A 13,062-nucleotide genomic window follows, 5' to 3' on the forward strand; every position below is an offset into this window, starting at 1 on the left:
ATGCCCCCCTAAATTCTAAGTCTTTTCCCTAATTCTAAGTCTTTGGGTATCTTTAAGTCCTGTTGATTACTTAAATAGTTTTATCTGGTAGGTTATTTTACACCCTGAAATCTTGATTTGGTATGAGAAAAGAAGTAAGAATGCAGAGAAACCACTAAATTATATGACATACCGTATAAATAAAAAAACACAAAATACCCAACTTTAGAGATGAATTAATTTCTTTGTACTTAATTTGGCCATAATATGGCTGCCTGTCACGTTTAAAGCATATTTATGTCTTAAAGGTATAAAACACCTTCATACTAGCATTTAAATTATAGCACAATTATTTCCTTATATCCATGCCATACTACAATATGACAACACTTCATGATAAAGACTTAAACAAGTATGTACTATTGCCAAAGCAAGTGCAGTAGAATATTAAAGATTGTATCTTTTTTTCAGCTCTTCATCAGGGAACTGGAGTGTGTAAGGAACTGGAGGCTAATCCCCAATATGTATCACAGGATATTGCCTCATTTGTACTACACATCTGTCTCACAGACCTGAGGAAGAATGTAGTTACTGCTGCGATAAGCCTTTTCTGGATATATACAATTAATTCACCTAAAAAAAAAAAAGGAAAGTAGCCTGACACTTTAATAATGTTTAAGTATACCTAATCTATTTCTTTTCTGTTCTTAATGTTTCCTAAATATGGGAAAGAAAGAGGATTTGAAAGCACTTACAGCTGTCTGTTCTTATGCAAATCATCCACGGGCCTGTAATATTCTATCTTAAAATGACTAGTATGAAATAATACCCTGAGTTATAATAGAATGTAGAGCAAGTGGGGAATTACTTTTAAGATGGATTCAGGATATGATTTTCATGCAAAAAGAATGTTTCTCTTATCAAGCAGGAATTATTCTGTTATTAAAGCTTCAAGGACATACAATTTTATTCAATTTGAATCCTGAATATGTTTTAAACGAAATCAAAATTATTCTCTTCAGATTCTTGATAAAGTGCTGTTAGGCTGTATGTATTTCTTAGAGTCTTATTTTTAGCTCCCCCTTTATTATGCAGAGTAACCTGATTATACATAATGCTTTACTTTCAGTTCTTCAATTGCCTTCAATTTTTCAAAATTCATCAGTTCTACAAGTGCCTTTTATGCAGCTCCATACTTCGCTATTCAAATATTAACAAGTGAGCTGAGAGCTTGGTTTACATTTAAATAAAGTAAATGGGATTTTAAGAGGCTGGAGAAAAATGATTGTTTATATGTTTACTTGCATTCAAGTAATAGTTTTCAGTATTTGCTTTCAGTGAGAAAAGAGGTTTAATAACACACAAAGATATATATATTTATTTTAACTAGTATGTTATCTGTGTTTCAAGTTAGTATTTACATGGCAGGAGGAAGAAGTGTTCAAAACTCAGTTACGTACCTACCATATAGCTACCTAGAACAGAGATCATTTGTAAAACCCCATTTCTAGAAGAAAAGCCTACTTTAAATAATCATGACATAAAATGAGATTTAGTGATGGTCAGAAAAGGAACTCGGCTAATTAAAAGGTTATCATATTCATCTTTGTAAATGTGATCAAACCAAGAAGTAGTAAGTTTTAATAAACATAATATTTGTTTATCAAGATTCTGCAAAAGGTATAATTTAGGTAACCATTAAATCATGCCTCAAAGCAAATTTTGGTGAGTGCATTAGTTTTAAAATATTAAAATGAAACACACAATTTAAAATTAAGAAGTTCAGAATTAGCTACTAAATTCAGCAAAATAATGTATGAACTAAGATCTATGTTTTCCCCTTAAAATATTTATCTTGCAGTTCTTACTCCATATGTTTACATCTTAAATAAAAATACTGCCCATGTTTACATCAAATGACAAAACTGAAGTAACTCAAGGTTCATTCTGTTATCTTTATAGCTATGCTTTCATTTCATATTTGTATTTTGAATTTGTTGAATATGTTAATGTGTAGAACTACAGGGGTTAGAAACACAAACTGACTTTAAAGCTTGCTAGATGTTTCTCAAATGTTAATCTCTGTACAGAGTTCTCCTCAACTGGAACTTCTCCCAATTAACTTTCATCTAAAAACACAATGTTTAAGAGACAAGTAAGAATGTGCTAACTGATGTTGTAAAGTGTGTAAAATGTAAACATCTGAACCTGAAGTTACTAAATTAGGATTCAGATCCATAGAAAACAAACAAAACAACACATCTTTCAGAAAGGAGTTTTACAACTGACATTTTTAGAATTGTTGACTTATGGGAAATGCAGATGGCTTTTAGTCAGTTTTATTATTTTTTAAAATGCTTCACAGTCAGTGCATTCCTTTACTCTTTAGCTTAGAAACTTGTGGTGACTAAGATAACAAACAGCTTTCACTATATTCTGACAAGTATCAATGTTATGTGGTAAACAGAATATGAAGACAAACATTGTAAGTATTTTTATTTGTTCTTACTTTTCTGCATTTTAATGAGGGATGTTTTTAGAGTATATTTATTTGCAGACAGTTCATAAGCTTTTTGGCTGAAATCTTATTTTGGGGTTATTCATTTAAAGTATGACCTTTTAAGTACAACTATGCTTTTAAAGAAATACAGTGTAAAAAGCTGTATCTGATGCTTTTTTACTCAGATCAGCTACAAAATGAATGAAAGTTCCAAAGGGAAGAGTAAAAAAGTAGAAATTATAAAGTTTAGAATCATAAATTACTGACAGTTTACCTTTTCTAAAGTAATTATCCATACACATTCATGTTTGACAAAGTAATAGGCATTTAAACTACTGGTACAACACAATAGTAAATGCAAAGCATGGCGTACTGATCCTAATTAGGGCAATTACAGTTTAATATTTACAGTCTTTAGGTCCAAAAAAGTTATTTTTACTTTTCAGCTAACTTCAACTTTAAAACTGTTTTGTTCAATCAATTAATAAATACCAAACCCATTTTCTTCAATTCCTGAAATCATATAGGGCACACTTTTCATCCATATTGTGAAACCATTTATAAAATTTCTATAGCCACTTATAAGATTAATAATCATTTACCAGAAAATACCTGTAAACCCCTTCCCCCTTACCAAAACACAAGGCTACACACTTCACCACAAATGTTTATGATAAATCTCTCAGATTTATTTTAGGAACAAGAAGGCAATATTTACAATGTCCCTCAGTTTTATACTAGCAATAAAATTACACTGCAGTCTCTAACATGACCTTCACTTAATAGCTGAGAAAAAGAATCAAACTCTCTCGTAAGTGGGAAAAATATTTCTCTGCTTTATGTCACAAACAGCCCAAGTTAAAGTTAAAAATAACTTACTTTAAGTAACTTTTATATTGATTCTGATTGAGCATTCTTACTTTAAGCTATTATGTTTAGATTTTTGGTCTAAAAAATTTTTGGTCTATACCAAGGTGCCTCGTTAGCGCAGTAGGTAGCGCGTCAGTCTCATAAATCTATACCAATGCATTAAATATCTTGAAGTAAATTCATGAAATCCCTAAATCTTCATTCTCGTGGGAGAGTTCTATTTCTAATACACAAAAAGTTAAATATATTCTACCTACAATAAACACAAACTTATATTTAAATATATATATATCTAAATATTATTTATTAAAAAGACTTCCTATCATTTCTGAAAGTTTTCTTTTCCATGCCTTCAGCTAACATCCTTATTAACAAGAGGTTAAATAATTCTCAGTGAAGTCCATGCCCTAAATTTGTCTGCTCTCTCACTAATATGTTAAGAACTCTCAGAAGCTTGATGGTCTATAAAATCTGTTTTGTCATTTAATTGTATCAGATAATTATGTAATATATCATTGTTAATGTAGTCAACTCTGACATCATAAAGAACTATTGACTAGGATTTGTTTTTTTTACCTTGATAATGAGTCAGGCTCTCTTACTGTGTAATATTTCTTCATTTTATTGGCATTGTTAAGAACTCTAAAATTCCTTTCTCATTCCTCTTTTTCATTCTTATCTTACGGATCACTTTTTATTAAACTCAGTGAATTTTATTGCAAAATATTGTTGATATACAAGCTGAAACACATACTTAGAAAAGGAATACACATTGCTATTCTTGTTACCCACCAAATATGTTTTCAGATTATAAAAGTTTAACTTAAGATGTTTATGATGTCACATTTTAAAGCACCCTGAAAATACCAACTATAAAGATTTAATACTTTGTGTTATTTTTATATAGTATAGATATTGCATAAATTAAAATCTCATTAAGTTAATACCTTTTTGGTAATTTTGTGAACATAAGAAGTAAAATCTATTTTTTGTTTAAGATTTCTGAGTACTTTCCTTCATATTACATGATTATATCTCTAGGTAGTGTAGTCTGAAGTAAATCACATGGTTTACAAAATAAAATATGGACTTAGTCTTTACAATTTTTAATAAATACAACTAGAACATCTAGCCATCTGTTTCTGGAATTATACAAAGTTCAGTATAGATTACAGACCATCCTATTTTTCAGATTTTCAAATCATCATTGATATAGCACTATAAAATTGATAATGAATCTGATTTAAGCACTAACAGTTTCTAATGAAGAAGTCGCTGGATGGTTTACAGCAAATAACCTTGCAAGGAAAGTATACTTGTGGGCCAAGTATTTTTATCACTTACCAGCTCTTCCTGAAGTTGGGAGATGAGTTCGTCCCGTTCTTTTAGCTGCAGCTTCAGCAGTGAGCATTCATCTTTCATTATATCCTATAAAAACATCAAAGAGACAGCATAATAGGCTTAGCCCTTTCACTTTGCTCTTGATAAGCAAAGTCAGCTTCACACAGTGGGAGATAATTGCATATGACTAATGAAACTGAAATCTTCTCTACAGTGTGGTATTTTTCATAATATATTCTAAGTTGCAAAATAAACAAGCTAATGTATCTGAAGATATTATTGTATATATATACACACTTTTTAAAAAAATCAGTCTCTCTCTTTGATATTCATTTGTCCATTTTGTTGCCAATAACAGAAACTAGTGAATTATCCTAAATTCTTTCTTCCCATTCTTGTACATACATAGTTGAGTAGAAAAAGGACGATACTGTAAGAGATACTTTTATCTACCATTTGTTCCCCTACTATAATGAAATATTAATTCCCAATCCAGTTACCATGTTACAGCCTTTGTCTTTAATGACATCTCTCTAATATTTGTCCCTTCCCCTAGAGCTCTATCTTTGTGCATTTAATCTTCTCACTGGTCAAGTACACTCAGGCACAGCCTCTGTGTACACAATAATACATCCATATCTAGGGTCTATATTACTGTATGCTGGTAACTCTCAGATAAAATTTAACTTAATCAAAACTCCTCCATCTTCCAAGCATCAGTCCACAAACTACTTCTTGAGCATATACTCACATTGTCCCATAGACATTCCAGGGCAACTATCATCTCATCATTTCCCCTCTACTTGAAAACTTCACTTCTACTTAACTTCTCACACCTTCCTAGTATCTAAAAATACCCAGGAAGCCATCCTATACTCTCAGTTTTTACTCACTCTGAACCAAATCTGATACCTCTCTCATCTCTGTTTCTTTATTATGTTTTAGACTCACTCACTCTTCTCTAAACTCATTAACTTGCTTCTTTCCTGGCTTAATGCAGTAAGTTTCTAAACTGGTTTTCTATCACATTCCCAATCTGCCAGAGGTTTGCCATTAATGGGGATAAATTACATTCCCTCTTATTTAACAGCTGATCACCTCCTTCAGAAAAATAAAGAAGGCAATACCCTTTAGCACAGCATATAGTGCCTTTCGTTATCTGCTACTTGCTTATCTCTGGAGCTTCAAAGTTTTCATTTCCAACTTTCTTCACAACCTTCGCTCATTCCTATAGAACCGAAACACAAGGTGTTTTATCTATCCTTGCTTTACACACACAAGTCTGGATTACACAGTCTTCTACCCACAGCACCCCTCTCTTCCCCACAACTGTGCTTATAGAGGCATTTCAGACATTGCACCTTATTCCACTAGAGAGTTTCCCCTTGTTGGCTGAGTAAGATGTCCCCTGGGAGTAAGGGCATGCTCCATAGCATCTAAATCATACGTCATTTCATGCAATATTAATACTTTACGTGCTGTTTGCTTATTCCCCAGCCTCTTCGGACCTTTTTCCCCCTCCACTTCAGCAAACAGACTATTTCATTAGCACCAAACACTGTAACTAATGTGTATAAGCTCAAAGCCAGATTTCCTTCCCATAAAATCACCAAATAAGTAATATAAGCATTAGAACTCCCACTTTTTCTGAATCTGTTAACTGAACTGGCAAGGAAAACAATAGCTAATGACTTAAAAACAACAACAATAACAACAGAATACTTGTTTATTTTGGTTTTCATGGTGTTAATAATTTCTACTTCCTCTAAACTAAGCAACACCAAACATATGATTTGGATTTACTAATTTCTTTCAGTTGTTTACAACCAGCTTGACTGGGAGAGGCTAATTAGCCTCCTTTTGCAGTAGACCTATTTCTTCCCTAAATCATGTTTTCATAGAGTTTACACTCATTGTTTTTAATATTTATTTTCATAGATTTTAAATATTAATGCAAAGAACGCTTAGCCTGCTCCACAATATAAAGGAAAAAAAAATAGCAAATTTAAGAGGTAGCTAAAAGAATAATCCTGCTTCTTAGAATCTGAGATCTAGGATCAAATTGTTGGGCTTTCAATTAACTAGCCCTGTGGCTCTGTGCTAGTAACTTGTGTGTGGAGGCTGACGATAACAGCAGACCATAAACTACCTGATGGCAAATACTACACTGTACTAATATTTATATTCCCAAAGCCTTGCATAATATCTCACTTAAGAAAAATTAATTCTTCTCATAAAATAAAATGTCACAGGTAAGTTCTTTAGGAGACAAATACTGAGGTGGAGTTAAGGGTGCAAATGGTTTATTAGAGATTAAACCCATGTAAAAAGAAAAGAAAAATCAGACTTGGGTAGGGAGATAGCTGGACCCAGGTTCATACCTGAGGAGTCCTCTGTCAGCCAAATGAAGAGATCCAGTGCCAAGAGCGCCTATTAAGGGAATAACAGGTTGAGGGCAAGTGGGCAGGCTCTTATATCACTCCCTGTTCAGTCACTGACTGGGGGCTGTCTCAAGAGCTAGATCTCAGCTGCTGTTATTTATTCTTTGTTTCAGATCATCCACAGAGGAGATTGACTTCAGCTAGAAAGAAGAGGCAGGCCCTTAGGGCATGAGCTAAGAATAAAAGGCAATCAGCCAACCAAAGGACTTGGAGCTGGGCCTTGAGTCCTTTACTCAAAGAAGATCTGGGCATCTGTCTGAATCTACTACAACTTTTTAATAGATTAATTATCAACAATATTTTTGTATGTTAATTAATTATTTTGTTGGTTAATTAATTTAAAATGGAAGATTCACCTATATTGTGAATAAAAGGAATCATAAAAAAATTGTTTTCTCACTTTATACAATTCTCTCATTTTGTTCTTGGGGAACTTCTTCAAGAAATTCATAATCTCACAGTTTTCAAGAAATTCATAATCTCACAGTTTTCAATCAGATAGGTGTAATATGTCATTTACATTTACTTATGGAATAATGCATTAATTATGTCCTCAGAAGCCAATTTTTACAAAAACATTTATGATGACTATGCAATGAATCTTAGTCATTTAGAGTTTCATTTTTAGTAATATTCACAGAAATATTTGTTTAATAGATAAAATAAAATCCCTTGAACAACATTCTTAGCTTAAGACTAAGAGCAATATCCCCTCAATATTCTCACTATGTTTGCAAATTTCTAGGATGTATTTGGCAGGATAATCTACTGAGTTAATAATCATATTAATGGGGACGCCTGGGTGGCTCAGTTGGTTAAGCAGCTGCCTTCGGCTCAGGCCATGATCCCAGGGTCCTGAGATCGAGTCCCACATCAGGCTCCTTGCTCGGCAGGGAGCCTGCTTCTCCCTCTGCCTCTGCCTGCCTCTCTGTCTGCCTGTGCTCGCTCGCTCTCTCTCCCTCTGTCTCTGACAAATAAATAAAATCTTTAAAAAAAAAATAATCATATTAATGTGTAGAATTAATTCAATTTTAACATTCTTGATTTTTCAAATAAGCAGATGCCTGGGTGGCTCAAGTCAGTTAAGCATCTGCCTTTGTCCCAGGTCATGATCTCAGAGTCCTGGGATCCAGTCCCGCATCTGGCTCCCTGCTCAGTGGGGAGTTTGCTCCTCCCTCACCCTCTGATCCTATCCCCTGCTCATGCCTGCTCTCTCCTTCTCTTAAATAAACAAAAGCTTAAAAAAAATTATTCCATTAACCTGTAGGCTAATGTAACCAATTTAACCTTGTACTTATTTCAAGATTTATTTATTTGAGAGAGAAAGAGCACACAGCAGGGAGGGACAGAAGGAGAGGGAGAGAGAGTCTTTTTTTTTTTTTTTTTTAAAGATTTTATTTATTTATTTGACAGATAGAGACCAGAAGTGGGCAGAGAGGCAGGCGGAGTGGGGGGCAGGCTCCTGCGAGCAGAGAGCCCGATGCGGGGCTTGATCCCAGGACCCTGAGATCATGACCTGAGCTGAAGGCAGAGGCTTTAACCCACTGAGCCACCCAGGTGCCCCAGGGAGAGAGAGTCTTAAGCACACTCCCCACTCACTGTGGAGCCTGACACCGGGCTCAATTTCACAACCCTGAGATCATGACCTGAGCTGAAATTAAGAGTTGGACTAAGCTTCTGCTTATTTAAATGTATATTACTCATTGATAGGAAACTACAGATTTTAATAATTATGATATTTTCTCATTTAAGCACAATTTTCAGGACTAAAATTCAATTCAATTTTTTAAAATTAAATTATATTATTATAAATTCATTTATTATTTATAAATATGGAACTCAGAGTGTGGTAGATTAAAGATAGCTACAAATATTTTGTTACTATTCCTACTGAAAGATGGAGGCCAATGCTCTGTCTTTGGATCTAGGCTGGTTTTATTGTTTGACCATGAGGATACGATGAAATTAACTCTACATGACTTTCAGGGCTAGATAAGAAAAAGCCTTTCAGATTCCACAACTGATCTCCTACAATGCTCCTTTCTCAGGAAGCCAACCAATGCTCCTTTCTCAGGAAGCCAACAGCCATGCCAAAAAGTAAAACCACATGTACTTCTGTTGACAGCCCCTTATGAGCTGTGAGAGGATATCCAGCTTCAATTGTTAGCCCTGAGAATGAGCCATTTTGCACATCTAGCCAAGTGGAGCTTTCAAGTGACCAAAGCCCACAGCACTATCTGACCATAACTGCCCAAGTTGAATTGTTCCCAAATTCCTGACCTACAAACAGTGAACAATTAAAATTATTATTTTATACAATTAATTTTAGTACTGCACATGTGGACAAAAACTCCAAATTATTATAATTAGAATTATAGTTGTAAAAATTGTATGCAGCTAGTTTTTAAATAGAATTTTTTGTAATATATGTTTTTTTGTGATTTAAGTTGTAGTTTAAATAGTGCAATTGTCAAATAGCTCATTTCATGCATGAAAGGAAGATTTATGACCTCATTTCACAAGTTACTAGAGAAGCAGACATACAGATATAAAAGCAGTTTACAAATTATCTTATTCTTGTACTTTTATTTGATAAATCTGGAAAGTTAGAACGAGATACTCAGATATTCAGGAAATTTGTCCCAAATTCACTTAGCTGACTTCAATCCCATATATTCCATAATTTATTTTTGCCTAGAATTAGAACCAAATCATTGTGTCAGAGTATTATATAAACAGAAATCAAATGCCAAAAAAAAGAGGCAAGTAGAATCCATAAATCATTTTGAAAATGATTGTATGCTGAAATTAGAAATACAGGTTTAAAAAAATCACATAATTTCTAACTCACATACCTCCATATAATTCTGCAGGTAAACTTATTAATGTAATTCTGGGCTGCTATTCACAAACACATATCAAAATTGGTATTAAGTCATCATGATTCTTTCTATTTATAGACCTCTGGAGGGCTTTACTTTATGATTTACAAGTTATTTCCTCATTCTTGTAAACAAAAAGGTCAAAAGATTTTTTAAAAATAAAGGAAAGAGACAACTATCAGAGAAAAGAAGGACAGAATGTTATGAACAAGTAGAAAACAAAAGAAATAGGAATATGGTAGGAAAGGACAGCAGGGCAGAGGTTATAAAACACAAAAATGTATAATAATAGACAATGTATTTTGCAGCTCTACCTAACTAACTGACCTTCTGTAATTCTTATGTTACTGAGTTTTAAAGTAGCATGCTACCTGCAATACCTGAGCAGCTAGAGAAATAAAGTAATGTAGGCATATAGTCACAGGAGCATAAGAGGAACTGCTTCTTGAATATTGAAAACAAAGAGTGCTTGGGTGGCTCAGTTGGTTAAGTGTCTGCCTTTGGCTCAGGTCATGATCCTGTTGTCCCAGGATCAAGCCCCACATCAGGCTCCCCACTCAGAGGCTCCCTCTGACCCTCCCTGTTCTCATGCTTTCGCTTTCTCTTTCTCTCGGATAAGTAAATCTTTTAAAAAGTGAGTAAAAACACCAGTCTAATTCCTTATCATTTAATTTGAAATAATTTAAAAAATATAAAACATTGCAATATTAACACTACATCATGAAAAATTGTCTTTTTATATTCAATTAAAACATTCTGGATATTACTTTATACATTCCCTTTTGAGATGAATTAACATTTCATTGATTTACAGCATATTTCCTAAATATTTTTATGGAAATATAAAAATTAAAAAGGCATAATAGGTGTTCAAAGTGAGTACTTTAGAACTACATATTTTTAGCATATAGATCAAATCAGGAAACAGCATTATCCCTTGACACAATGGCATACTGGCTTTGATTTTCCAAAAATCAAAGATCAGCATAATCTTTTCATTTGCAAGTCTTACTCTTAGGAAATTTTAAGACTTCTTACTGTTCTTCATCACTCAAAAGAAAATGATAATGATACCTGATATGTTTATAGGATAGGGGCTTTGTAATTTGTAGAATAATTTTATGTACAGAATTTCTTTTTATAATAGAATATCTCCCTGCCATGTCCACAATAGCCAAACTATGGAAAGAACCTAGATGTCCATCCACAGACGAATGGATAAAGAAGATGTGGTATATATACACAATGGAATACTATGCAGGCATCAAAAGAAATGAAATCTTGCCATTTGCAACAACATGGATGGAACTAGAGCATATCATGCTTAGCGAAATAAATCAAGCGGAGAAAGACAACTATCATATGATCTCCCTGATATGAGGAAGTGGTGATGCAACATGGGGGCTTAAGTGGGTAGGAGAAGAATAAATGAAAGAAGATGGGATTGGGAGGGAGACAAACCATAAGTGACTCTTAATCTCACAAAACAAACTGAGGGTTGCTGAGGGGAGGGGGGTTCGGAGAAGAGGGGTGAGGTTATGGACATTGGGGAGGGTATGTGCTTTGGTGAGTGCTGTGAAGTGTGTAAACCTGGTGATTCACAGACCTGTACCCCTGGGGATAAAAATATATTATATGTTTATAAAAAATAAAAAAAATTTAAAAAAAGAGTATCTCTTGACCAGTTATTAGGCAAAATGGTATATTTCTAGGATAAATAAAAGCTTGAGGCATAAAAATGAAGCAAAAAAGCAATTTCGGCAAAGGTCAAACTAAAGGAAATAATTAATAATATTAAGACCCTTAGGATGTTTTCCTCAACTTCTCAAAAAAATTTATTGTATTCCTACATTTTTTGGAATCATTACAAACATTACCCTACCTGAGAAATCTGCTAGGATGTTGAAACAGTTCCATGAGACCATGGGCTTGTCATTTCCACATTGTTGGACTGCTCTTAGATTCACTTTCTTACATCAGTAAGAAAAAGTTGGGTTGCATAACTCTTTTAATCTACTTTACCTTATTTTTTTTTCTATACAGTAAGTGAAGAGACCATGTTAATCTAAGTCATGATCCTTATAAAAAATATTTACTCAAAGCTTTTACTATTTTATTATTTGTTTCATCCAGGACTTTTTTTTGGTTAAAAGTAAAATTTTAAAGGACTCCAAACTTTTTGCAGCAAGATGGTAGAGTAGGAGACTTAATATTGTTGGATCCCAGGAGTTCAGCTAGAAAATTATCAAACCATTCTGAACACCTACAAACTCAAGAGAAGATTGAAGAGAAGAGCAGCAACTCTAGGAACAGAAGAGTGACCACTTTCTGGAAAGTAGGATGTGTGAAGAAGTGAATCCAAGGCGATATATGGGAGGATAGACCATGGGGGGAGGGGCCGGCTCCTGGCAAGCAGTAGTGCAGGGGAGTACAAAATCAGAACTTTTCGAAGTCTGCTCCACAGAGGGACATCACTCCAGAGGCTAAGAAGGGGGTCACTGAGACAGTGTGGCCTCAGAACCCGCAGGGTCACAAAAAGACCATGGGGTACTGAGTGTGGCAGAGCCCCCAGGTATCAGAGTGGGGAAGCTGGTTGCACAGATGGATCTGAGGAGTGGGCTCTCAAGCCAAGATTACCTTAAACTGTGATCTGAGGCACAGTTGAGGCACTGATCTTTGAGCAGGGACCCCACAAGTGGCAGATCCAGGGAGACCTCCTCCTTCTTCCTCCAGGAGGAGAAGCACTGCAGTGCACTGCAGGAATTTGCTGAGTTTGGAGACTCCAAAGGGGGCCATGTGCCAGAGACAGAAGTCTCAGTTACAGGCTGGGTGAGCTCAGAGTGTGGCCGAAGACCAGAGAGACAGGACTGACTGAATGCCTTTCCCTGAGGACAACTGAAGAGTGGGGCCCCAAGCTCTTACTTCCTATGGGGCTGGAGATTGGGAGGCCACCATCTTCATTTCCATCTTCCAAAGCCATACGGAAAGCTTGCAGGGAAAAAAAGCTCCCGAGACCAAAACCAAGCTGATTATTTAGCCTGGCCCCTGG

The 13,062-nt window shown here is 34.7% G+C and overlaps 1 protein-coding gene across 2 annotated transcripts in view; it reads right to left on the minus strand.

The window, feature by feature from the left end:
- Window positions 1-13,062, minus strand: part of CCSER1 (coiled-coil serine rich protein 1) — a 753,833-nt gene that overhangs the window by 98,149 nt on the left and 642,622 nt on the right. For both annotated transcript variants that reach the window (XM_059172757.1, XM_059172747.1), the window contains exon 8: window positions 4,694-4,777. In XM_059172757.1, coding sequence (XP_059028740.1) covers window positions 4,694-4,777 — 84 coding nt within the window. The remainder of the gene's footprint in view (window positions 1-4,693; window positions 4,778-13,062) is intronic.

This window comes from Mustela lutreola, chromosome 1 (genome assembly GCF_030435805.1).
Source record: "Mustela lutreola isolate mMusLut2 chromosome 1, mMusLut2.pri, whole genome shotgun sequence".
Classification (NCBI taxonomy): Eukaryota; Metazoa; Chordata; class Mammalia; order Carnivora; family Mustelidae; genus Mustela; species Mustela lutreola.